The sequence below is a fragment of the Penicillium verrucosum genome (assembly GCF_028828655.1).
Source record: "Penicillium verrucosum strain IBT 35672 chromosome Unknown utg000001l_segment0_segment0, whole genome shotgun sequence".
NCBI lineage: Eukaryota > Fungi > Ascomycota > Eurotiomycetes > Eurotiales > Aspergillaceae > Penicillium > Penicillium verrucosum.
In genome coordinates this window covers 11,021,933-11,044,585 of record NW_026643210.1, presented here as the reverse complement: position 1 = coordinate 11,044,585, position 22,653 = coordinate 11,021,933, and the positions used below count along the sequence as shown (strand labels likewise).

Sequence of the window (22,653 nt, the reverse complement as noted above, 5' to 3'; positions counted from 1 at the left end):
TCGCTTATCGCTCGCGCGACTTTGAATCACTCTCTTCCAAGGTTGTCCAGGGCAGTTGTGTTACTATGGCTTCTGATGAGACAATGGTCAATCCTCAGGAGATAGAGGCTGTCCATTCTACCGCTAAACGGCCTATTGATATTGAGAGCGTCAAGCGCAAGAAGTTTAAGACCGATGACCTTCCCTTGTCTGCCGCGCAACATGCAGTCATTGACAAACTCCTGCATTCATTCAAGAAGAAAGGTGGCTTTGATAGTGTCCGCAAACAAATATGGGCCGACTTCAATGACGGGGTATGGGAATTATTTACACGTTCTTCTACGCTCTGCTAATCCTCTCCGAACAGGAACTTCGAACTGATTTTACCAACAAGTTGGTCGCACTTGCAGAATCGGAGATCGATCGCGAGCCGGCACTGCTATCCCGCGAGAGAGGAAAAGCAGCGACACTAATTGAGGGTGCGGTGGACCGTGGCGATGTCTACAAGAGCGTGGAGGACTCCATCGACCAATTAGCATCCAAACACCTAGATTTTATCCTCGAATCTGTTCGTGAGATCCGATGCCAGGACGTTGGAGAGGAAGTCGCCGCCCGTGAACTCGAGCTAGGGAACAAAACCGATGCAGATTACGAAGCATACGTCAGCGCCCAGCGGGAGGAGCGGGAAAAAGTGTGGCGCGAAGAGGAGCGCAAACGGAGGGAGATTGAGGAAGAGGAAAAACGCATCAGGGATGAAGAACGCAGAAAGAAGCGCGAACTTGAACGTCAGAAAGACGAGGAAGACAGGGCCCGGAGAAAGGAAATTGATGAACAAAGGCGCGCTGATCGTGAACGCCAACGTGAAGAGCAACGAATTCTCGACGAGCAGCGAGAACGAGAGCGAGATGAAAGATATGAGCGCCGAAGGCGAGAAGATAGGGAGCGATACCGAGGCTGGGACCGCGACCGCAGTCGAACCCAAGATAGAGACCGTTTCCGTGATCGCTCTCCGGCCTATCGCTCAGACCGTGGCTTATCCCCTTGGCCCCGGGATTCAAAACACGACAAGCCGGCTACGTCGAATGCTCCCACTCCTGTGCTAGCGCCCCTTGTGGATGAAAAATCACTTGAGGAGGCTGCTTTGCAAATGCTCTTGAAAGAAGGCGAAGAACTCGCAGCCAAGGCTCGACAGAAGCCCGAGTTTGACTTTGAAGAGGCCGAAGCTATTGAAAATGGACTGAAACCGCCACCATCAACGTTAGGACCGGCCAAGCATGCCAATGATTCCAGATTTTCCAATACATCTACCAGAGCGGCCAGCCTATCCCGCGATGCTGACGCGAGGCGTGGTTCTCTTGGAGACCGGGGTGATCGGTCCCGACATTTGATTCGGGATCGAAGCCGTAGTCGCTCGCGGCGGCGCCGCACATCCCGTTATGACACAGATCGTCGACGTGAGCGGTCTCGGGATACTTCTGTGAGGTCTCGAGATCGTGATATGGATGCGCGCCGTGGCTACCGTGACTTCCGAGATGACCGAGGCGGTGGTAGCTACAGGCCAAGCCGTCGCAGCCGCAGTCGATCCGCCGGCCGGCGTGACCGGGACCGCAGTATTGGCCGAGATAGAGATAGAATACGGGATCGATCGCGGTCCAAAGACCGGGACCGCAGCCGCAACCGAGACCGAGATCATAACAATTATCGCCCTCGACGCAGTCGGCCATCTCGTTCACCCATACGCCGACGTTCTCGCAGCCGCTCGCGCTCGCGCCCTCGTGCCCGTGACCGCCCTCGATCACGTTCTCGATCTGTTCGACGGCGATCTCGGTCTCGGCGTCGCTCGCCTTCTCCTACGCTAGATATTGACCGTTACGTGCCCTCCACTAGCAACCGAAGCAAGTCGCCCCGCCGCCGGGTCCGATCTCCAGAGCGAGAGCGGGAACAGCGACCCCGGTTAGCCGATATTGACCGTTACAAACCTGTATCTGAACGGGATAAGGATGCGACTCAAGCAAAAGAAGGAGATCTTGAGGTTGGCACAGAAAAAAAGGAGAAAGAAAAAGAAAAGGGGAAAGACGCAGATGATCGCCGACCGCGTCGACGAACCCCTAGTCGCCGAAGGAGTCCTAGCAGACGAAGAAGCCCAAGTCGACGACGAAGCCGCAGTCGCAGAAGGAACCGGAGCCGATGATTTTTACGCAGGTGTTTAAAACTGCCATGTATAAAAAGATCGGGAGGCTTTTATAACGGCTTGCCTTTTTTTAATAGTACCCTGTAATAATAACATGTATGATGAGAGTGACCCTAACTATTTCAATATCCTTACCATCTAAACGTCGGTTTGAAAGCAGATCACATGCCTCGATAGCCGATAAGCTTATCCGTTATCAGTTCTCCACCCAAAAAAGTTGAAAATGCCCGATCTCTAACCAGACTCGCCAACTTCCATATTTCCAGTAACAAAGACAAAACCTGGGCACTGAGATCACATTTAACCATATAAAAAAACCTCGATATATCTTGTCAACCCGCCTTCCAATCCTCCAACCCCTCATCAGCGCATCGCAACCTCCCAGAAATCTCTGCGATTCCCAGCAAAGCGCATACCACCAAACACCACAAATATGCCAAAAGCAGCGACAAGATCTGAGACTGCTGCGAGCAATCCCTCTCCACAAAATACAAACCTAACAGACCGCACTGTGCCCCGTCCCCAGCGCGCCAACTCTGTTCAATCATCCGACCCCGATCAAACCTCCTCCTCAGGCTCATCTTCGGAGGATGACAGCGAGAGCGAAGGGGAAAACGAACAACACTCCGACCAAGAAATGAATAGCACCGGAGAGTCCACCACCCACACACATATCTCTGATTCATCCTCCTCGCTACCTCACATCGCCGGCCGCCCGAAACCCCGCATACGTCGCATGAAAGGCGATTCGGAAATTTTGTCGCGGCTCAACGCTTTCTTGCCAAAGATGAAGGATGCAAATGAGGATTTGCTGAGGCAGATTGAAGCTGGGGAGGCTGGGGATCTTGTTCTCGACAATGCAGACGAGAATGGGGAGCAGTATATTGAGATGGTAAGTTTGTTGATGGTTCTTAATGAACGGGATGAGAGTTTGCTGACGAATTTTAGGACCTTGGTCTTGGGGTTCTGGAAGAGAAGCGCGATGGGGATTCTTCAAGTGGCGAGGAGAATGACGACGAAGGGTCTGAGGGTGTCACTGACGCTGGGAAGACTCCCCAGGAGATGAACGACTCGGATATCATTGGGAAACTTATGGGAGGTAAGAGTAAAAAGTCGAATATCGATAAACCGTCTATCCAGGAGATGGCTTAGTAGACACTTATTTATTCGGTGGGTTGCATTATTTATACATGTTTTTTTTGGGGGGGTTGAGATGTGTGGTCTTGATGTAATGGCGATTTACTGGGTTGACATTTGCATATCGTGGGCTCCGTGTTATCATTTAGCGTCTAATGCTTTGCTTTCTTTTTCCCTCTATAGAAGTGGCTCCAAACCGCTTGCATGCACAAAGACACTCATACATTCATTCCCTATGTATGCAACTCATCAGAAATCAAGTCTAGATAAACAGAGATGGAAGAAAAGAAAATAATAAAACAAAACACGAGCATATCCGCGGATCTCTATATATGCATGAACCATCATGCACTATGATCGAATGACATTATTAAAAAAAAAGTGATAATTTTGCGTTTCGCCGTTTCACCGTCTCATTTTCTAAACCACTTCCTTAATGCGGCAAGTCCAGCCGGATTCTTGGCTCAGAAGAGGCAAGCTGTAACAGGTCAGTATACTGATTAGGGGGGAAGGGAAAGAGTGAACTAACCTTGCACCAAGACACCAGCCCAGCTCGTTGTTCTTGATCTTCTTGGCGATCTTGACCTCGCGGGACAAAGGCAATTCGTAACCAGTATGGAGCAAGCCCATCATGAAGCTGAGGTCCATACACCAATCCGGACGATCCCGAAGCTGCACAAGCGCATTATCCTCGTTTTCGAACTTAACACTCTCGAAACCCTTCCATTCACTCTCTCCGGCACAAACGGTGGAGGTCAGCTGGTTAAGCTCATCCAGAGTGAAAGATTCCGGCATGCCAAGAGGAGCCGTGCGGTCGAAGAAATAAGAGAAGATGTATACGTCCTCTCGGGCGAAAGTCTTCGCGAGAGAGGGCTGGTGTACACCGTTGAAAGAGCAGGGTGCAAGCTTGCAGTCGCCGCTCTTCTTCAGGATCTTCTCGGCGATAGCACGGCACTGGGGGGCCATGGACTTGTCCTTCGGGCCGACCATGGTCACTTGGACTTTAGGCCCCAGGGGATGCTCAGCGGGGAATTTGAGAGTAACGTCTTTCTTCATTCCAGGGCCAATACAGGGGTTAGAGATAGGCTGCTGAACCCAGGACAGGTCCTTTGGGCTCTGGGCTAGCATCGCCTCCACGACCACAGTGTTCATCGCCTCGCGGGCAGACATGAGACCGTATCCTAGATGAGAGTGCTGGTACAGCTCGAATTGACGGCCACCGAACTTGAGGTCATACTTGTGGTCACCGGCGGCGAGGTGCTCCGGCATACCACCAGCTTTACTCTGCTCAAAGGTAGGCTGGAAGACAATTTGTGTAGAACCGCCACCCAGATCAAAGACAGCGGCCGTGGGAGTCTCATCCGGGCCACCGATCTTGCCCAACAGGTAGTTGGTCGTAATCCAAGCGTAGACACCTTCGTCTGAACCATCCATGATCTGGACACCGCCCTTCTCCTTGGAGACAACAGGGAAGGGGTAGGCGGTCTCTAGGCGGTGTCGAACGGCCTCCAAAATCTTGTCGCTCATTTCAGGACCTAGAAGACGAAGTCCGGCGGTGGCCTTGACGGCAACCGGGGAGCACGACCTATACTCCTCGGGAACCGACTTCACGGCAACATCCATAAGAGGGTCCAGACTCAGAGCTGCTCCCTCAGCATCCTCTCTAAAAGAGCTGAGACCGGAGCCTCCCTCCTTCTTTTGCGTTTGTTCGAACACCTCGTTCTCAAGTTCCGGGGTAGGGCCACAGTTGTTGAATCGGTATACATGAATCCGGGATCCAGTGCTGCCGGCATCGATCATAAGAGCGTACTGAATAAGAGGCTTGGACGAATCAAACGGCTTAGTGCATACTCTCGAAGTGGATGCGCCACTGCTTGAAGGTGGTTGCTCTGCCAAATAATCAGTTCTGCGAACGGCAGTGCGCGCAAGGGGAACACCAACCGTTGGTAATATTTGAAGCACTTGGCTGGGACGGGGAGAGCCACACCAAGACCATGAAGATGAAGGCAATGATTGCCCCCGTCTTCAAGTAACGTGATCTCTGGGTCTGTGCCATGTTGACGAGTTGTTTGTCGGGGGATTTTCCGAACTCAATAGACGGTGAGATAGCAGATCCGTCGCTGCGGGAGATGGAGCGGTGGCGGGTGGCCGAATCTATGTAGTCAGATTTGCTATTATGGTTGTGGTTGTCGACTCCAGTCGACATTCGAGCAGTTTGTCGAATTATAAGGGTGCAGTGACAGGTGGCGTTTGTCGCTGGCGCAATAATGGTTAAACGACCGTATGGGGTTAAGAGGAAGAAAGAAACAGATAAGCAACCATTGAGCCGATGTCCTCCAAAAACACCAAGCCGGTCAAGGAAGAAAAAAGTGGATGGATGTAAAGAAAGGAAATTGTCAGGAGAGAAAGGAGATTCAGGGTTTCATGGTTGTGGCGCAGGTGGCGTTTAATGCATGGGGGTAGATAACTAGTACGGAATAGAACCTTGGAAGTACTGTTGTACCTAGGTACTCGCAAACGGAGAACTTCCCAGAGTTATGCATACTACGAATGATATACATAAGGTCAAAACATAATTCTCTTCTAAAAAGTGTAAAGTGGGCTTTTGCCACTTAAAATAAAGAAAAATAGAAATAAGAAACCCTCCATTTCCAGTACTAACCTTGGAAGGCAGCTATTTTAGACTACGCGCTGGATGCTGGATGTCCTCGTTATGCAGAAGGCCACCATATTCGATAGATACCTAGGTACATATGCATCATTATGGCCGGAAGCATCTAACCTTGGTATGTACATATGTACTCCGTACCTAGGTAGGAAGGTATAATCCCCCGGGGCCGGCCAAATGCCAGGTGGTTTACTAATGTTTGTCATGTTTGCATTACGTCGTATTTGACTTCCCAGTGGCTCGTTGACTACATACCTCCTCTATGTTTTATCGTTACAGAACACTATATTTCTCCTCACTGACAAGCTTGTCACCTTTCCACGACTCCTATTACGTTTCCCGCCACCGGCCGACAATATGAACCACACACGCGGTCTCATATCATCCGCCCAGGCCCTACGCCAGATCTTCATCGCACCTGTTCGCACCTCCAGAATCGGAATTCTTACATTCAGGCCTCTCCAGAATGTCCCCCAGACTCGATTTTTTCAACAATCCCGTTGCTTAGAGCTTCGAGAATACCGAGCACCCGTTGAAAAGCCCCCGATAAACGAAGCTATCCGTGCGTCATTTGTCCAAGTTGTGAATGATGAAGGGGATCTCGACCCTCCCACCAGACTGGAGGATGTTTTGGAAAGCTTTGACCACACCGAGTTCTTCCTTCTTCGGGTGCAAGAAGGAGACCATGAGAATCTGCCGGTTTGCAAGATCTACAATAAGAAAGAAGTGCGAGCACGTGAAAAGGCCAAAGCAAAGTCAGCTCGTGAATCCAAGGTTGTATTCAAACAAATGGAGCTGAATTGGGCAATCGATGCGCATGACCTGTCGCACCGCCTGAAGCAACTCTCGACCTTTTTAGAGAAAGGTCGTAGGGTGGAAATTCTGTTGACCACCAAAAGGCGCAAGCGCAATCCTACAGTGGATGAGATCAAACAGGTCATGCAGAGTGTTTTGGATACAATCAGAGAGGCTGGTGGAACTCAGACCAAGGCAATGGAGGGAGAACCGGGGAAGCAACTCAAGATTACTGCACAGAAGAATATCTGAGGGAGACCACTGGTCACATGTATATTATATGGCATTGAACTGTGCAACAGGACGTCGATTGTATAGTGCTGTTTGTTATTACTGTTAAGACTATCGAAATTTGAATTTTGTTCGGTCTTTATATCATGACACTCGGTGTCGCTTGTACATACTACCTCATCACATGTAGCCCTGCAGAGTTAAACCCATTGGAACCTTGACATCCAGCCAAGTCACACCAAATTGTCACGAAAATATTCATGAAATTGGTGGTTCATTATCCATCCCCATGTCCAATGTTCAATTCCATCCAACACTTACTCTGCCCGCAATTCGAGGCCCGTGATTGGCTGATGACTAAGCCGCCCTGAGGATCCATCCATCCCGGAAGCCATCTTACTAGAAAATTTGGTGTTGATCTGGGCTTCTTCTCTCCCATCCTTACTTCATCTCTTTAATCTTTCCTTTTCGTTCTTGTTCCATCGTTTTGTTTCCATTGAACCAAGATGTCGACCATCTCCCGTTCATTGAACCTTTTGGCGCGCACTAGCCGGTCCTCCCTGCTGCGTCCGACTACCGTCAACCCCGTTCACCATGTCTTCAGCAACAAGGTGGCCGGCCGTGGATTGGCTACTGCTTTCGAGCGTAACAAGCCCCACGTGAACATTGGTAAGGTCCTGACACTGGCGCGTAATCGATCTCCGTGCTAAAAAGGTTATTCCAGGCACCATCGGTCACGTCGATCACGGCAAGGTAAGCTATTCGCGACTTGTTCCGACATCTCCGCCATCCGAACATGAAATTTAACACGCCCGCCCATAGACAACCCTGACTGCCGCCATCACCAAGTACCAGGCCTCTAAGGGTCTTGCCAACTTCCTCGACTATGCCTCCATTGACAAAGCCCCTGAGGAGCGCAAGCGTGGTATTACCATCTCGACTGCCCACATTGAGTTCGCAACTGAGGACCGTCACTACGCCCACGTCGACTGCCCCGGTCACGCCGATTACATTAAGAACATGATTACTGGTGCCGCCAACATGGATGGTGCCATTGTCGTTGTTGCTGCCTCCGATGGTCAAATGTACGGCCCCCAGTCGAGAATGCTAGTTTGAAGAGTGTGCTGACGCAAATCACGCAACAGGCCCCAGACCCGTGAGCACTTGCTCCTTGCCCGCCAGGTTGGTGTTCAGAAGATTGTTGTGTTCGTTAATAAGGTCGATGCTGTCGAGGACCCTGAGATGCTTGAGCTCGTCGAGCTTGAGATGCGTGAGCTGCTCTCCTCTTACGGATTTGAGGGCGAGGAGACTCCTATCATCTTCGGCTCTGCCCTCTGTGCCCTTGAGAACCGCCGCGCCGACATTGGTACTGAGCAGATCGAGAAGCTCATGAAGTCCGTCGATACCTGGATTCCCACCCCCGAGCGTGATATGGACAAGCCTTTCCTTATGTCCGTTGAGGAAGTCTTCTCCATCCCTGGCCGTGGTACTGTTGTCTCTGGCCGTGTCGAGCGTGGTCTCCTGAAGAAGGATACTGAGGTTGAAATTGTCGGTGCCACCGACTCTGGCAACCCTATCAAGACTAAGGTTACCGATATTGAGACCTTCAAGAAGTCCTGTGACGAGTCCCGTGCTGGTGACAACTCCGGTCTCCTGCTCCGTGGTGTCCGTCGTGAGGACATCCGCCGCGGCATGGTCATTGCTGCCCCTAACAGCACCAAGGCCAACAACAAGTTCCTCGTGTCTATGTACGTTTTGACCGAGGCTGAGGGTGGCCGCCGTACTGGTTTCGGTGCCAACTACCGCCCCCAGGTCTACATCCGTACTGCTGGTAAGCTCAATTTCCACTGATCTGATATAAAATCAATATAAGGGATGCTAACTACGCTCTAGATGAGGCTGGTGATCTGAGCTTCCCCGATGGCGACATGGCCAAACGTGTCCAGCCCGGTGACAACGTTGAGATGGTCCTCAAGACCCACCACCCTGTTGCTGCCGAGCCCGGTCAGCGCTTCAACATCCGTGAGGGTGGCCGCACCGTCGCCACTGGTCTGATTACCCGTGTCGTCGAGTAAATGATCCGCTCGCACCCATGGTCAGACAGATCATCTGTCTGACCCTTGTATTATGAACCCATTTTCTTTAACATCTTGTTTTGTTTTGGCACCTTTTATTCCACAGCGCGGGAATCATCGATCAGCACGAGGGATCCGGGGGTAAACCGGAGTTTTCGCTTGAATCTTGTCCATGTACCTCTACTGTCTTGGAGATGTAGTCGGATTTTCTTTCATCTCTCCACTCCGGTGAAAATGTATTCAGATCAAATTCTTCCTAGGCTCATATAATTTCAGTTCCAGTTCCAAGTCAATGTGCATTTGCTTCCTGGCTCTCGTTTGTTTATTCCAAGAAGACAAGTTAGGTACATCCATCCATGGGTACCTAACCGAATTACATTGGCGTCTGTTCCATGCCATGGTATACTATTATTACTGTTTAGTAGGATGGTGTAAATGGGTTGAGCTCTGTTACATATGTACGTACAGCAAAAAGGCCACAACTATATGTTTGACTAACTTTATATATAACACATTCACTTCCAGGAGTTGTCAGTTCAATATGCAAGGCTAATATAATGGAGTAGCGTTGTTTGCCCTGTCTGGAAAACACCGTGCCACAGCCCTACTCCAGAGAGAAAACTCCTAAATGTGGTATTCGCTAAGAGTGTTCGGCTCGGGCGTGTAGATACGTAGGTTGGCGTGACGTGAGATCTTCCACTATTCTCAACTCTTCTCCAGAAATGACCCAGTTCGATTCACGCGCTACTATCGATACTCTATAGAGCTGGGCTTTGACAAGTGATCCAGGACCGCAGTACTACGAGGATTTTGGTGCTGATATCCGGGACTTCGAGTTAGCATATAGTATATCTGCGCCATGGTCTTCAGATAATGCAGTGTTTGGGTTCTGGATTGGGATCAATGAATATCGTGCCTTAATACACCGTTACCTGTTATGTTCTAATGTTTTCAATCTGTAGCATCGGGTGAGGTCATCAAAATACTCAACCTAGTGTACTTGTGCCGACATTGATGGCCCAGTACAAATTTCCTCATTGAAAAGTTATATGCGTCTGGCGGACGGAAGTTCCTTTCCCTCAATGTGCCGCCTACAGATCGGAGTCCTACGGTCATCGAAGAGGGACCTGGAGCGTCAAGACATACGCTACGTGGGTGAAGGCTTACAATGACGGTCTTCAATCAATGATCAGTGACTTTAAGTCGAGTCACAGTGATGTACGTTTACATCTCTTGCACTATTTTCATAAAACTAACCTGGCCATAGACTATTATCATTCTGTACGATACCTGGTCCTTTATGTTCAAGATCCTGGACGATCCTCAACATCGTCGTGGATATATACATAGTGCAGCTCGAATCGTAGACGGACTTAACGGACTTAGCGTATTGCATTTTGATTGGCTCGGTCGAAATCTCGCACCATTTCGGTCGAACTTGACGGACGAACATGTACTCCGTATGAGAACTATCCAACAACCGTGGAATTCTTTTCTGTTCTTTTGTTTAAGATTACGTAGGTCATATTAGCTCCAGGGGTGCGCCGGGTCTTCAGAGCTGTTGCGCCCCTTTCTGAGTCAACTTGTCTTACTCCTCCCCAAGGACGACGATGCTACACAATCTACAACGGCCACTGACCTGATCAGCATCTTTAGCAACACAACATCGACAGATAATCTTATCATTGCCCTTTTGCTGTACAGGTTAGGATGGAATCCTGGACAGACCAAGAGCCGGCGCGAAAGCGGATGAGAAAGGGGACTAGAAGTTGCACAGAGTGTATGCGTCGGAGAATGTCTGATATGTCCGCGCTAATAGCGTTCAATTATAGGTCGGCGGCGCAAGATTCGATGCACATTCCACCCCAACCGCCCAGATGTCTGTAACGAGTGTCGGTCCAGAGGCATGAAATGTGTTGATCAAGAACATGCGGTTATCACCCCTCCATTATCCGGCTACCATCGGAACTCCCAAATTGGTGAACAACCATACAGTCTTCGCGAGCGAGTCGCACACCTGGAGAACCTTGTGGAGGGGTTGACCAAGCGACTAGACCAGCGGGACTCTAGCACTCCGCCTCGTGAGCGCCATGGGATAAATAAATGTTGGTATCGTTCAGACGCATGTGGAATGATGTCGCGTGACTGATATTATTACCAGCGGACGGTATAAGAGCCCATTCAAGGTCACTAGCTACCGAGCCAGACGAACTAGGCCCATCCGGTGACCAGATTTGCAATGCACCTATACTACAACTGTTTGATAATTATTTCGTGAGCCGTCAAGAGGACTCGTCGAATAATGATAAATTCGCCGGTGTTCAAGACATGTCGCCAAAGGCCGAAGAAGTGCGTGCAGAGCTCATGTCTCTCCTTCCTCCCGCAGAGGATATGAATAAGATAATCAACGCGTGCTTCCAATGGTTCGTGTGCCAAGAACATCTCCCAGAGATGTTCGATCGACATGGCGACAGATTTGCTTTTAATGAAAATTGTTGCGATAATCTAGTGGCTCCCGCCGAAGTCGCCAAGGCACTCCTGTGCCTGTGTATTAGTGCAATTTATGCACCATCTGAATTTGACTTTGATGCTTTAACCGTCCCCTTTGAACCTCAAAAATTCGCTGATCGATGCATTGAGATGGTGGACCGGTTAATCGTCCGTGATGACAACTTCGCGGCTACCCTGCCCGGTATAGAATGTCAGATGTTGCTCCACAGGGTTCACTTGGCTGATGGCCGGCTCCGGAAAGCTTGGCTGGTGATGCGTCGGGCGATCGAGTTTGCCCATTTAGCTGGAATGCATCTGTCCACCAAGGTTCCAAGGCCAGACGACTCTTTTTATGAAAGGCGCTTGAATATCTGGTGTTCCCTGGCAACATCGGATCGATTCCTGAGTTTGATTCTTGGCCTGCCTTATGGTATCAGCGATCAATTCTTTTTGCCACAGGCGCAGCAACGTCTCAATTCAAACTTATCTGCCCCCGAACAATACGTGTTACGCATTGGCATCATCGCGGGACATATGGTTGATCGAAACCAAGACTCTTCCATGATGACCCTCGCAGCAACATTAAAACTGGACCAAGAGTTACAGGGTTCTTGGGAATCTATGCCAAGTCACTTCCAAGCCGCAGAGCCTTGTCAGGGGGAGAAACGGGAACACTATATTGAGAGGATCCCGTTGCAATTCATGCTCAAGCTATTGCGTGCTTTTCTCCATCTACCCCTGATGCTGCAATCTCCCCATGAGCCTCAGTTCCGTCCCTGCCACACGATCGCCATTCAATCGGCAAGAGAAGGACTCGTCTTATATAACGTCCTTCGATCCAACATCAAGCCCTATTTGTGCAAAATGATCGACTTTATGGCCTTCACGCTATGTCTTCTTTTGATAATCCACCTGCAAGGCTACTCCGATGAGAACCCAGATCAAAATAAAGAACAAGATGAACAAGACTGGGATATGGTAAAGAAGGTCGTTGAGATTCTTCGCCAGGCGGCAACAGAACTAGGAGGCTCAGTTGCTGCCGAATCGGCGAACATCCTCGGCGCTATCCATGACACTAGAAATTTCGAGCGCGATTGGAGCAGCATCTCGAGTTGCAAGATTACAGTGCCCTATTTTGGTACTATTACGGTCGGTGCAGGAACCAAGTTCTCCACTGGTGCCCCCCAGAACAAGGAGCAGACATCGGTAGTATCAGGCACAATGGGGACGGAGGCTCCTTGCCCGGGACAATGTCCTAGTCAGCTATATACACCACCAATGTCTGACCCTGAAGGTGCACCAAGTACAAACACTGATGTCTTGAACGGTGCTTCCCTCACACCCACGATGGCGTCTGGATATTCAGACGAGTCATGGGTTCCGAGGAGTGAAACAGTGGCAAACCCATATGTTGGCCTGGAGCTCAACGCGTTTAGTGGACTGTTCGATGATTTTGGGCAATACATGTGGCCAAACCATAATGTTGATCTCGGACTCGATCAGGGCTGGAATCTGAACTGGTTAGATGGTGTGCCCCCACCATGAACTTCGATACCCTTGTGGCTTTGGTTAACTGTCTGGAATCTGTGTATGCAGTAAGATAGAATGGCAATATGTGTATTCGGTTGAAGGAATGATATATATATCTAAATATAAATATATAAATATTCTGCTGGTCAAAGGTAATAGAATACAAGAAACCAGGTCCAGAGATGGAGTGGTCTAGAAGTGACGTTGCTGGGTTAAAGGGGTTTTATGTAAGACGGATTTCCCCAGCAATCCACCTCGGGATCATCTCAATGAACCCCGTGAAACGACAGTGTGATCCCTTAATCCTTCCTATTTTTTCCCCTTTGATTAGTCTGTTGATTTTTTTTCCTGTTGCATGGTTCTTTAGATCCTAGTTTATCTTTGCTATCTCAACTCGCTCTTGCCACCTCAACACCTCCCTCCCCCTCCCCCGAACATACACAGAGCACGGAACATAAAGATGGCTGAACGACGCCCCTCGGGGTTGGAAAGGAGTCCAACTGCACCGCCTGTTCTCTCAAATGACCATTTTGCTTCGATCGGCGCCGAAGGTGATACTGCCTCGTATGAGCACGGCGTGCAGGTGATTGACGGGAATAAGGAGTTCAAGTATGGCCACCTCTTGTTGTTATGGTTCATCTAATTTATAGAGGTTTAGATGCTAATCGCATCACTATAGTCCCAACCTGTCCAAATACCTGTCCCTTGAGAATGTCACGTCGGCTGGTTTCAATTATCATCTCATCTCCGTGTTTGGTTCGCAATCCACCGGAAAGTCCACACTGCTCAACCACCTGTTCGGTACCGAGTTCTCCGTTATGTCGGAACTAGAGAGAAGGCAAACAACCAAGGGTATCTGGCTGTCAAACAACAAGAAGCAGGGCGAAGCTGGCGCGGCGGAGCGCATGGCTGATAACATCTTGGTCATGGACGTGGAGGGAACTGACGGTCGCGAGAGAGGTGAAGATCAAGACTTCGAGCGCAAGAGTGCGCTCTTTGCGCTTGCGACGAGCGAGGTCCTTATTGTCAACATCTGGGAACACCAGGTGGGATTATACCAAGGAGCCAACATGGGGTTGTTGAAGACCGTGTTCGAAGTGAACTTGCAACTGTTCCTAAAGGATAAACAGTATGTATCCTTCTGATCATCATCTTCTCTATGCGTTTTGGCTGCTAATATCTCTACAGTACCACTCATCGGTCCCTCCTATTCTTCGTTATTCGTGATTTCATCGGTACCACGCCACTCAAGAACCTACAGAAGACATTATTGGAAGACCTCTCCCGTCTCTGGGACACTATATCAAAACCGGCGGGTTTGGAGAAGTCGACAATTCACGATTACTTTGATTTCCAATTCTACGGACTGCCGCATAAGAGTTATCAACCGGACCAGTTTGTGACGGAGACAAAGAAGCTTGGCCTGCGTTTCCGAGAAGGTCACCGAGATCCAAAGAGGGATGCCCTGAAGGGCGAGTTCTCCGAAGGAGGAGTTTTCCTCCCCGAGTACCATCGCCGCATCCCGGCCGACGGATTCTCACACTATGCAGAGGGAATTTGGGATCAGATCGTTAACAATAAGGACTTGGATTTACCCACACAGCAGGAGCTGCTTGCGCAATTCCGTTGTGACGAAATTTTGCGCGAGGTAATGATCGGCTTCGATGAGGCGATCGTCGCATTTGAAGATAAGCAGGCCGAGTCCGTGCGTGTTGGTGCACCTGAGGTCCTAGGGGGACTTGGTGTTGCCATGCGTGCTGCGCGCGTTAAGACCCTAAAGAGTTTTGAGACGGAAGCAAGCCGATACCACAAGGGTGTTTACCAAAGGAAAAGCGCTGAGCTTCAGGGCAAGGTCGATACCCGCCTCAAGGCACTTTTCCACGGCCAGATGTCGGCAGCTCACAAGTCAGGAATCTGTGACTTCAGTGATTCGGTTAGCGCTGCTGTGAAAGATGGCCAGAAGAAGGGCGGTAGCTACGACTTCGCCGAAATCGTCACCAAGGAGGCCAAGTCTTCGTTGGAGAAGTTCGAGGAAGTCGCCCGCTCCACATTGGTGGATGGAGCCCCTTGGAGCAACTACGAGCAAGAGCTATCTTTGTATAAGAAAGAATTGGCTGAGGTCAGTGCCCGACTGCGCCGTGACGAAATGAGACGTCTGGCCACCCGCGTCGAGCGGTGGGTTCAATCTCGTCTGGGTGAATCTGTGGGCCTTGAGTTCAATGCCCTTGGGTCTGGAAGAGCTGGCGGTGGTGCCCCCGAGAACGGGGAGAAGCCTACAGAGAAAGACTTCTGGGATCGGATCTGGAACTTGTTTGAAGAAACTGTTCTGGACGCTGAGCGGAGATTCACGGACCGTGCGAGTAGCTTCGATGCTAGCATTGATGAGGTCGATGTTGGCCTTTGGCGACTGCGCCGTAAGTCTTGGGGTGTTCTCCGGGCCAAGATTGAAGAGGAGATGATTGAGGGCAACTTGCTCCTCAAGCTTCGGGAGAACTTCGAGGACAAGTTCCGCTATGATGAAGCCGGTGTGCCACGCATCTGGCGCCCAACTGATGACATCGAGGGAATTTACACGCGTGCGCGCGAGTCTACCCTGACGGTGATTCCTCTTCTGTCTCGTTTCCGCCTGGAAAGGACCACTGCCCCACCCCCGCTTGACAGATGGATTGGACACACTCCAAGCACCGCGACACCTGCGGATGAGGAAGATCTGGCCCCCATTGGGGGTGTGGACGAACACGAGGGCAAGAGTTTGGAAGAAGAGATGACAATTCTTAGCGACACGAAGCGCCAAGAGCTCACTGTACGATTTAAGAAGGCCGCAGACGGTGTCTACGTCGAGGCCAAGCGGAGCGCCATCGGCGGTATGACACAGGTCCCCTTGTATTTCTACGGTTTGTTGCTGGCTCTAGGCTGGAATGAAATCTGGGCTGGTGAGTTTTCATTGATGGATTCTTCATTTTCACATATACTGATTACTGACGTATCTTTAGTCCTGCGCAACCCGGCTTACTTTATCCTGCTATTTGCGTTTGCCATTGGCGCATACATCACCTATCAGCTGAACCTGTGGGGTCCCATGCTAAAGATGACCGAAGCAGCCTCCCAGCAAGCTCTGGAAGAAGGAAAGCGCCGCCTGCGCGAGTTCCTAGAATCCTCTGACACTGGCCGCCAGGCGATTGCTATGTCGGCTGGGGAGCGTGCTGGATCTCCAGGCCGAAAGGAAGAGTATGAAATGTCGGATATGCAAAAGGGCGGCTCGAACGCTAATGACGACCTGGATGACATGTAACTTTTCTGCTTGCTGTGGTCTACTCTTCTGGCGACCACCATGTACTTTACTTTCTGCTTTCAGTACTATATGCATACAACAATGGACTTTTCACTACATGGTACAATCTCTTTGGGTAGAACAGGAGGTCTGGCTTTGATTCTATCTCGATTTGGAATTTGTTTAGCTGCAGCATATATATTACTTCTATATACTAATATCTCTCCTAGGTTCGCAATCTTACTATTTATATTAACATAAGCCTACAGTGGCGGGATATATTTTGGGATTGATATTTGTACTCTTCCTGCCTGCAAAATCAGGCTCATACTCCTACGCTTTCCCGATCTGATGCTGTAGGGCCCTGCCGTTTTCTCTTGGAGCTTTTGTACTTGAAGATTCACTCTGGTTGGCCTTTTTGAAGTTGAAGACTGATGGACATGATGTGATCTATGTGACTCTCTATGGAGGAGGAAGCAAGAAAATGATCAAAAGAAATCAATGACACTCTGCCTTCTGCTAGGGAGCTATACCGAGCTTCACAGTAACAAAGGGACGAAAACCTGAGAGCCACAAAGAGGCCAAGGGAGGTCCTGAAAAACTGCAAGCGGCTAACTCAGCGTTTCTTACGCGGACTGCGTGACCGTTCCCGATCATTTCTCCTCTCTCGTTCCCGACGGTAGCTATCCAACCGAAGCTGTACAGCTTCCAACTCGGCTTGGCTTCTGTCGCGTGATGCAATCGCCGCTCGATTCTCTTGGGCATGGATATCTACCTGCAATTCCGCCATGTGTAGGAGCAATCTCTCTTCCTCGGGATCCGCTGGTGCGGGGAGTTGACCGCGCTGGATTTGGCTGCGGTGTGGCAAAGGTGCTGGGGGGGCGAGGCGGGAGCATATGCACCTCCTGCCGTTTTCGGGCCTTGTTGTTGCGGTCGAACGTGCCGGCAGTCTGGAAGTAGCGACAGGCTGTCCCTCCGGGCCCGGGCTATACGGAGGTAACGGAGAGCGAACTCTAACAGGCCGAGGGGAACGTTGAGGGGATCTCGGCGGGCTTTCGTGGTGCATCTGGGGCCGACGACTCGCGGAGGGCTGTCCCATGAGAGTGGAAGCTCTCCGGCTGGTGGAACGTAGGTCGCTACGCACTCCAGGCCAGGAAACCACTTGGTGACGCCGGTGATGCTCAGTCTCGTTTTCGGGATTCGGCTCGTTGCCTCGACAGTGTTACGGTTGACCCAGGTCAACACGTTTCCCTTGGTCAAAACGTGTCATGTCATGCACTATATATGCCTGGTATATCTGAGCGTAATGCTCATATATAATGGTCTTTTGGCCTAGTTTGTAACTCGCCAGTCCAGGGGCAGGTTGTAACACAACGTCGAATAACAGTTTTCCGAGGAAGCTTGCTTTTCTACTCTTTGTCAACAAAAGAAACACAACAGGGGCTTCTCGGCCTTGCGCAGCGTCGACGGTGAGAACATCTTGGTGGGCAAGCTGCTCGTTGTCCAGGACACATTTTACTAGATTCCGCTGCGCACGATACGGCGTGATGATAATGACGTCTTGCCCTTGCACTTGGTCGCCTGACGGGGCTCGGAAGCGGTAAAGGCTTCTCAGAGTATCGACCAAAGTTCGAACCTGGGCATAATTCACCCAGGAGGTTTCACCCTCAGTCTTCTCCGCTAAGCCGGGCACACTAATGAACATTCGCCGGACTCCTGCGAGGCCCTGTTCCTTGAATAGCACCGGCTTCCGGTGAAGGTATCTCAGGCAGATCCCACACGCTCCAAATCATCGTTACGCGATCCCAGTGCAAGCGACTTTGCGTAAAGTATCTCATTAAACAACTCCAAGATAGTGGAGTGGCATCGGTAGTTTGTCTCCAGCTGCGTAATTGGGTAGCCAGCATCGTGGAGTCGACTTAAGAGGGAGCGGACCAGGTAATTGGCACCTTCGTTGTTGATTGGGAGATCACCGTTGGGGGAAGGATAGGGGTCACCGATCAAGATGACAGCTTTGAGGGTTTCCAGAGTCTTGCCGATCCTTTATAATTAGATTTCTCCACTAGGCGGAGACTTCGTCTTGAGCTTGGTCCGGCCTTTATATATATATAGGATTCCACCAGACTGTACAATTGGCACTTGCGCATAGCCATCTCTGCCGGAGAGAGGTCAATCGTCTGGCGGACAGGTTGTTCGCTTTTGCTATCCTTGCGGAGGACAGCCATCTGCCGCGTGGGCGATCGGAAGCGTACGAATTGGCCACCATTGACGGATTTCGGGATTTTTCAACCGCGCGTACACAGCGGCCGCCAGGTTGTCAACAGCTTTATTGGATCCGGCAGCAATTAGAACCTTAAGCCCCATGGCTGCATGCGCCAGGATGATCTTTAGCCCGCCAGGAATTGCCGTGGTCGACTGTGTGAAAGCTTCGAGCTGGAAGGGGTCGAGGTTGGCCTGAGATAGAATCTTGTCTATCTGAGATTTTTGATTGACGAGGAAAGAGTGGAAGGTTGCCGCATATCGAGTTCGAAATACGCTGGGCCATATGGATTCATTTCTCTACCGTAGGCGTCTTTTTCAATGAGAATCCCCTTCCTAGGTTTTCAACCCGATCACCAAAAAACGTGACCTTCGAGGCTTGATCAGTCGCCTTGAGCTGTTCTTCGACAGGAGAAGACGTTTGGTTGCGCCAGTGTGACGATCAAATGACTCTGAGGTGCTCAGCGCGTTCATTCCGGATTGCCTCAATCAGATATCCTTTTCGTGTCTCTTCACGATGGGTTCTTGGGGGCCGCATCCAGATTATCACTTTTTGGCCGGCCCAATCGAGGCTTGGGTCGTGGAGATGAGCCCAGTTTGTCGCGTCTGGGTGCTTGATGGGACAATCTCGAATACACCAAGTTCGTCGATAGGTCTGAGCCAACCCAAGCCCTCTAGGAGAGCTGGTGTGGAGGGTTGGGGGTAGGAAGATGAGGGACGGCGGAGATGAAGTGAGTTGATGAAAGGAGTAGGGAGAAAAAGAAGCAAATTTCATAGAAAAGACGACAACAAATTGAATCTGAAGTGAATTTGAAGTAAATCTAAAGTAAATCTAAAGTGAATCTGAATTGAATTTAAAGTGAATTTGGAGTAAATCTGGAGTGAATCTGAAGTAAATCTGAAGTGAATCTGAAGTGAATCTGAATTGGATCTGAAGTGAATTTAAATTAAATTATATTGTACTGTAGATGGGTGTGTGTATACATGCCCAGGTGTGTATGTGTTTACCTAAGTAGAATGCCTAGGTACCCAAGAGGAAGGCACGCCTATACTAACATCAATACTTGGGTATTTATACCAAGTCCTCAGGTATAAATACCACCTTCTCATCTCATCCTTCTCATTTCATCTCTCATCTTCCTAACCTTCCCCCCCACCCCCCCCCTAACCTCCACACCAGCTCTCCTGGAGAGCTTAGTTTCCCTTTTTTTTTATCAATGCACCTCTCTTAGGAGGGTGTGGCTCTTTTCATTTCTTCTTGTGGGCAACCCTCCCCAAGCTGTGACTTGCCTGGATCCGAGAAACATTTACCTGGCTATACTTCTTCGGTATAGACACCTTTCGCAAGTCCTATATAAATACGCCCCTCGTGTCAGTTGAATACTTCACAACACAATACCTGGGTCAAGCCGTAAGCCCATGTTATTATTGAGATATGTTCCAAAGCTAATTATACTGAATAACAGTCATCGAGCCAAATAGGTGGCAGGAGATTGTCGAACTTCCCCAGTCCTGACTCGTTACTTCTGCTTCCACATCATCTCATACCTTCAGTCCCTCGCAACTTCAATTAACCCAGTCCCGACTCGTTACGTCTATTTCCTACAGTCCGAACGATATCGAAGATTATGGTGGAACTAAGCCCAAGGATTGAAATTGGGACAGGTTCGATCTTGGTCCATTTGCAACCATTCGCAGTCCCCAATTCATAATTCGCTGGGACAAAGAGAGACCAAACGAGTCTGACGATACGCCCTCTGCCAACACCAGGAGCCGTAACCCACCTGTCAACACTTTGGATACGCGAAAAGATGAAGAGATGCGGGAAGCCCAAGACTGAACAGTGATTCCGATTCCGAGTGTTCTGGACTCAAACGCAATACCAAGAATCCTAAAGAGGGCTCTGGTGAATCAGGAGGCTTCACCCGCCATATTAAAGAGTTTTCGGGCGAATCAGCTACGGTACCTCAAACGAGTGAACAGGTCAACTCCGAAAAGTTGATTGAATCAACTTTCATTTTTCTTCTACACTCTTGGTGCCTTAAACTAGGGAATCTTGACTTGCAATGGTCCCTTGATAGTCCCCAGTCAAAGGTGACTCTTGGCAAGGCTTCAATAGTCGCTGCTTATGACGGTCAACTGGGGTGCTCAAATCCATCCGTCCAGCCAGAAGCTATCGTCGAGGTGAAAGCATCTATTCTCCTGGCGAGTCATGCCAAAAAGGCGCTTATGCAAATGGGAATCGAGATGATGGCATGGATACTCAAGTGCCATCAAGAACATCATCAAAAGAAAGGGTAAGAATTTGTGAAAGCATATATAAGGAAATTACTAACTTAATATTTAAGATATATGTTCTGTCAACACGGTCACGAAATGTGGATCGTCGTTGGGAAATGTGGCCCTGGGTACCTCGAGTACGTACTCGATGACCACTCCCAGGGCGCCGAACAGACTGCATTCTTGACGCTCAAGCTATATGGGCCATTCAATATCTTCAACTTCAAGCATATGCTACGTTTTGCTCCCCTTGTTGTTGGTGTTACTCTGCAACGGGATATGGATTACAAGGCTAGCACTATTGCCGCCAGGTGTTACTGTTGGGTGCCTGGGTGCCTCAGGCACGAACGGACCCACATGGGACAGATCCCCATCATGTAGAATAGTTTTCCTCTCTCCACTTCTTTCCTTTCTCTCCTTGTCCAACATCATTACTACGAATCTATCTGCTTGGTTTTCTCATCAATATTTCATCAATAGATTCTACATTAGTTACCCGTGGACCATAGTAGTAGTTAGTCAGCGGCACCTGCCCGCTGTCTCCTTAGGCAGCGCGGACCCATCTTGCCTTCCCTAGCTATCAGTGTAACAACTATCTTCCCCTGAAGTGCTATCTCTTTGACTCATCTAGAGAAGACGGCCTTGTGTTTGGTCTATGTTTTTCTTCCTCTTGTTTGTTCCTTATATCTTCTTCTATATGCCCCTTTCTATTTTTCTGTATCCATAGTGTTCTACTTCGTTTTTTATTGTGCCTGAAGGGCTATCCGTGGGTTGAAACAATATTCAGGCTTCAAAAGCGACCTAATGAATATCGATACATGACTACCAAGTAAGGACGAAAGTAATATCAAGCTTGGTTTGAGCTCAATTGTCGATTTAAAACCATCACTGGCTTAAATTTTCAAGCCTTGCTAGGAGAGGTGCTAGAAAAGGTATTAGGGAAGAGGTCTACAGAGACGCCTAAGAGCATAGTTGTCGGGTTTCTTAGCTCTGTCCACAACTCTCCAATCTATCTCACATTACACTATGCACTTTTGACGTAGTCCTTCCTGAAAATGGCGAATGTGAGAGATAGATTAGAGATTGAAGAAGATAAGCTATGAAATTAAGAAATTTGACAATTTGAATAACTAGTTGAGCTAAAAGTTAGACTATAAGTTCTAGTCTGGCTACTAGCAAAAGCAGGGTATATATACCCTGGCCTAGACAATCAAGTATTAACGGCATAATCCAACTAGTTTTGACACTCTTCAAGCCTCCTTTTGCTAGTATCTCCTTGTGCAACTGGCCACGCCCATTTTAGCAGTTTATCAATCGTGTCATAGTATTTAGACAAGTCGATGATATCAAAGTAGTTTTTCTCAGGTGGGGGCTCGACTGCGAATGGTGTAAAATCCAGGACCTCGGTAAACTGAACCCTCAGCCTACCATCAAAATAAGCATAGAGTAGGCGGCAATGCCCGTACAAATCATATAGTCGGACCATTCTCTAAAACTTGTGGTTAGTGATTTTGTTTGTAGAATGGATATAAATGCTGCAAACCGGTAATATATGATGAAACGTTGTCAGGCCTTGCTTATCCGTCATACTTCGTAGTTCATTCCTTTGTGCCCTCATTGCATCTAGGATTTCCTCGATCACTGCAACCACTTCACTGATTGAAGGTAGTCCCTTATGGCAATCAAAGACGACAACATCAGCCACACAATGGCTCGGAGACTGTGATAATGGAAGTCCTTTCTTTTC

General features: G+C 49.4%; 9 protein-coding genes across 9 annotated transcripts; 7 read left to right on the top strand and 2 right to left on the bottom strand.

Moving 5' to 3' along the window:
- Positions 1-83: 83 nt before the first annotated feature.
- N7516_004044 (BOD1/SHG1 domain-containing protein) lies at positions 84-2,170 on the top strand (the record flags this gene model as incomplete). Its single annotated transcript, XM_057216764.1, has 2 exons — positions 84-293; positions 347-2,170. The coding sequence occupies 2 exons, from the start codon at positions 84-86 to the stop codon at positions 2,168-2,170; spliced, it is 2,034 nt and encodes a 677-aa protein (XP_057078647.1).
- Positions 2,171-2,603: 433 nt separating this feature from the next.
- On the top strand, positions 2,604-3,322 carry N7516_004043 (NOPCHAP1/New4 family protein; the record flags this gene model as incomplete). Its single annotated transcript, XM_057216763.1, has 2 exons — positions 2,604-3,062; positions 3,119-3,322. 2 exons carry the CDS (start codon positions 2,604-2,606, stop codon positions 3,320-3,322), a joined length of 663 nt encoding a protein of 220 aa, XP_057078646.1.
- Positions 3,323-3,727: 405 nt separating this feature from the next.
- N7516_004042 (guanosine diphosphatase) lies at positions 3,728-5,513 on the bottom strand (the record flags this gene model as incomplete). The annotated part of the gene is made up of 3 exons (XM_057216762.1): positions 3,728-3,785; positions 3,837-5,196; positions 5,249-5,513. The coding sequence occupies 3 exons, from the start codon at positions 5,511-5,513 to the stop codon at positions 3,728-3,730; spliced, it is 1,683 nt and encodes a 560-aa protein (XP_057078645.1).
- Positions 5,514-6,332: 819 nt separating this feature from the next.
- On the top strand, positions 6,333-7,022 carry N7516_004041 (putative translation initiation factor IF3; the record flags this gene model as incomplete). Its single annotated transcript, XM_057216761.1, has 1 exon — positions 6,333-7,022. The coding sequence occupies one exon, from the start codon at positions 6,333-6,335 to the stop codon at positions 7,020-7,022; it is 690 nt and encodes a 229-aa protein (XP_057078644.1).
- A 449-nt stretch (positions 7,023-7,471) lies between these two features.
- N7516_004040 (translation elongation factor Tu) lies at positions 7,472-9,135 on the top strand. Its single transcript, XM_057216760.1, has 5 exons — positions 7,472-7,670; positions 7,726-7,754; positions 7,824-8,086; positions 8,147-8,832; positions 8,895-9,135. The coding sequence occupies exons 1-5, from the start codon at positions 7,508-7,510 to the stop codon at positions 9,074-9,076; spliced, it is 1,323 nt and encodes a 440-aa protein (XP_057078643.1). The 5' UTR covers positions 7,472-7,507; the 3' UTR covers positions 9,077-9,135.
- Positions 9,136-9,840: 705 nt separating this feature from the next.
- On the top strand, positions 9,841-10,426 carry N7516_004039 (uncharacterized protein; the record flags this gene model as incomplete). Its single annotated transcript, XM_057216759.1, has 2 exons — positions 9,841-9,988; positions 10,122-10,426. Coding segments are annotated over 2 exons (453 nt in total), but the record flags the coding sequence as incomplete, so codon positions are not given.
- Positions 10,427-10,786: 360 nt separating this feature from the next.
- N7516_004038 (uncharacterized protein) lies at positions 10,787-13,111 on the top strand (the record flags this gene model as incomplete). Its single annotated transcript, XM_057216758.1, has 3 exons — positions 10,787-10,856; positions 10,909-11,181; positions 11,238-13,111. The coding sequence occupies 3 exons, from the start codon at positions 10,787-10,789 to the stop codon at positions 13,109-13,111; spliced, it is 2,217 nt and encodes a 738-aa protein (XP_057078641.1).
- Positions 13,112-13,556: 445 nt separating this feature from the next.
- On the top strand, positions 13,557-16,388 carry sey1 (dynamin-like GTPase SEY1; the record flags this gene model as incomplete). The annotated part of the gene is made up of 4 exons (XM_057216757.1): positions 13,557-13,705; positions 13,776-14,225; positions 14,285-16,029; positions 16,090-16,388. The coding sequence occupies 4 exons, from the start codon at positions 13,557-13,559 to the stop codon at positions 16,386-16,388; spliced, it is 2,643 nt and encodes an 880-aa protein (XP_057078640.1).
- Positions 16,389-16,983: 595 nt separating this feature from the next.
- On the bottom strand, positions 16,984-18,592 carry N7516_004036 (P-loop containing nucleoside triphosphate hydrolase protein; the record flags this gene model as incomplete). Its single annotated transcript, XM_057216756.1, has 4 exons — positions 16,984-17,353; positions 17,801-18,093; positions 18,147-18,408; positions 18,498-18,592. 4 exons carry the CDS (start codon positions 18,590-18,592, stop codon positions 16,984-16,986), a joined length of 1,020 nt encoding a protein of 339 aa, XP_057078639.1.
- Between the last annotated feature and the right edge of the window lie 4,061 nt (positions 18,593-22,653).

Bases quoted from the DNA above. Each gene is read 5' to 3' on its own strand.
- N7516_004040 (XM_057216760.1), top strand. From the start codon at position 7,508: ATGTCGACCATCTCCCGTTCATTGAACCTTTTGGCGCGCACTAGCCGG. The intron at 7,755-7,823 runs GTAAGCTATTCG...GCCCGCCCATAG, and splicing joins GTCACGTCGATCACGGCAAG to ACAACCCTGACTGCCGCCAT. The intron at 8,833-8,894 runs GTAAGCTCAATT...ACTACGCTCTAG, and splicing joins GGTCTACATCCGTACTGCTG to ATGAGGCTGGTGATCTGAGC.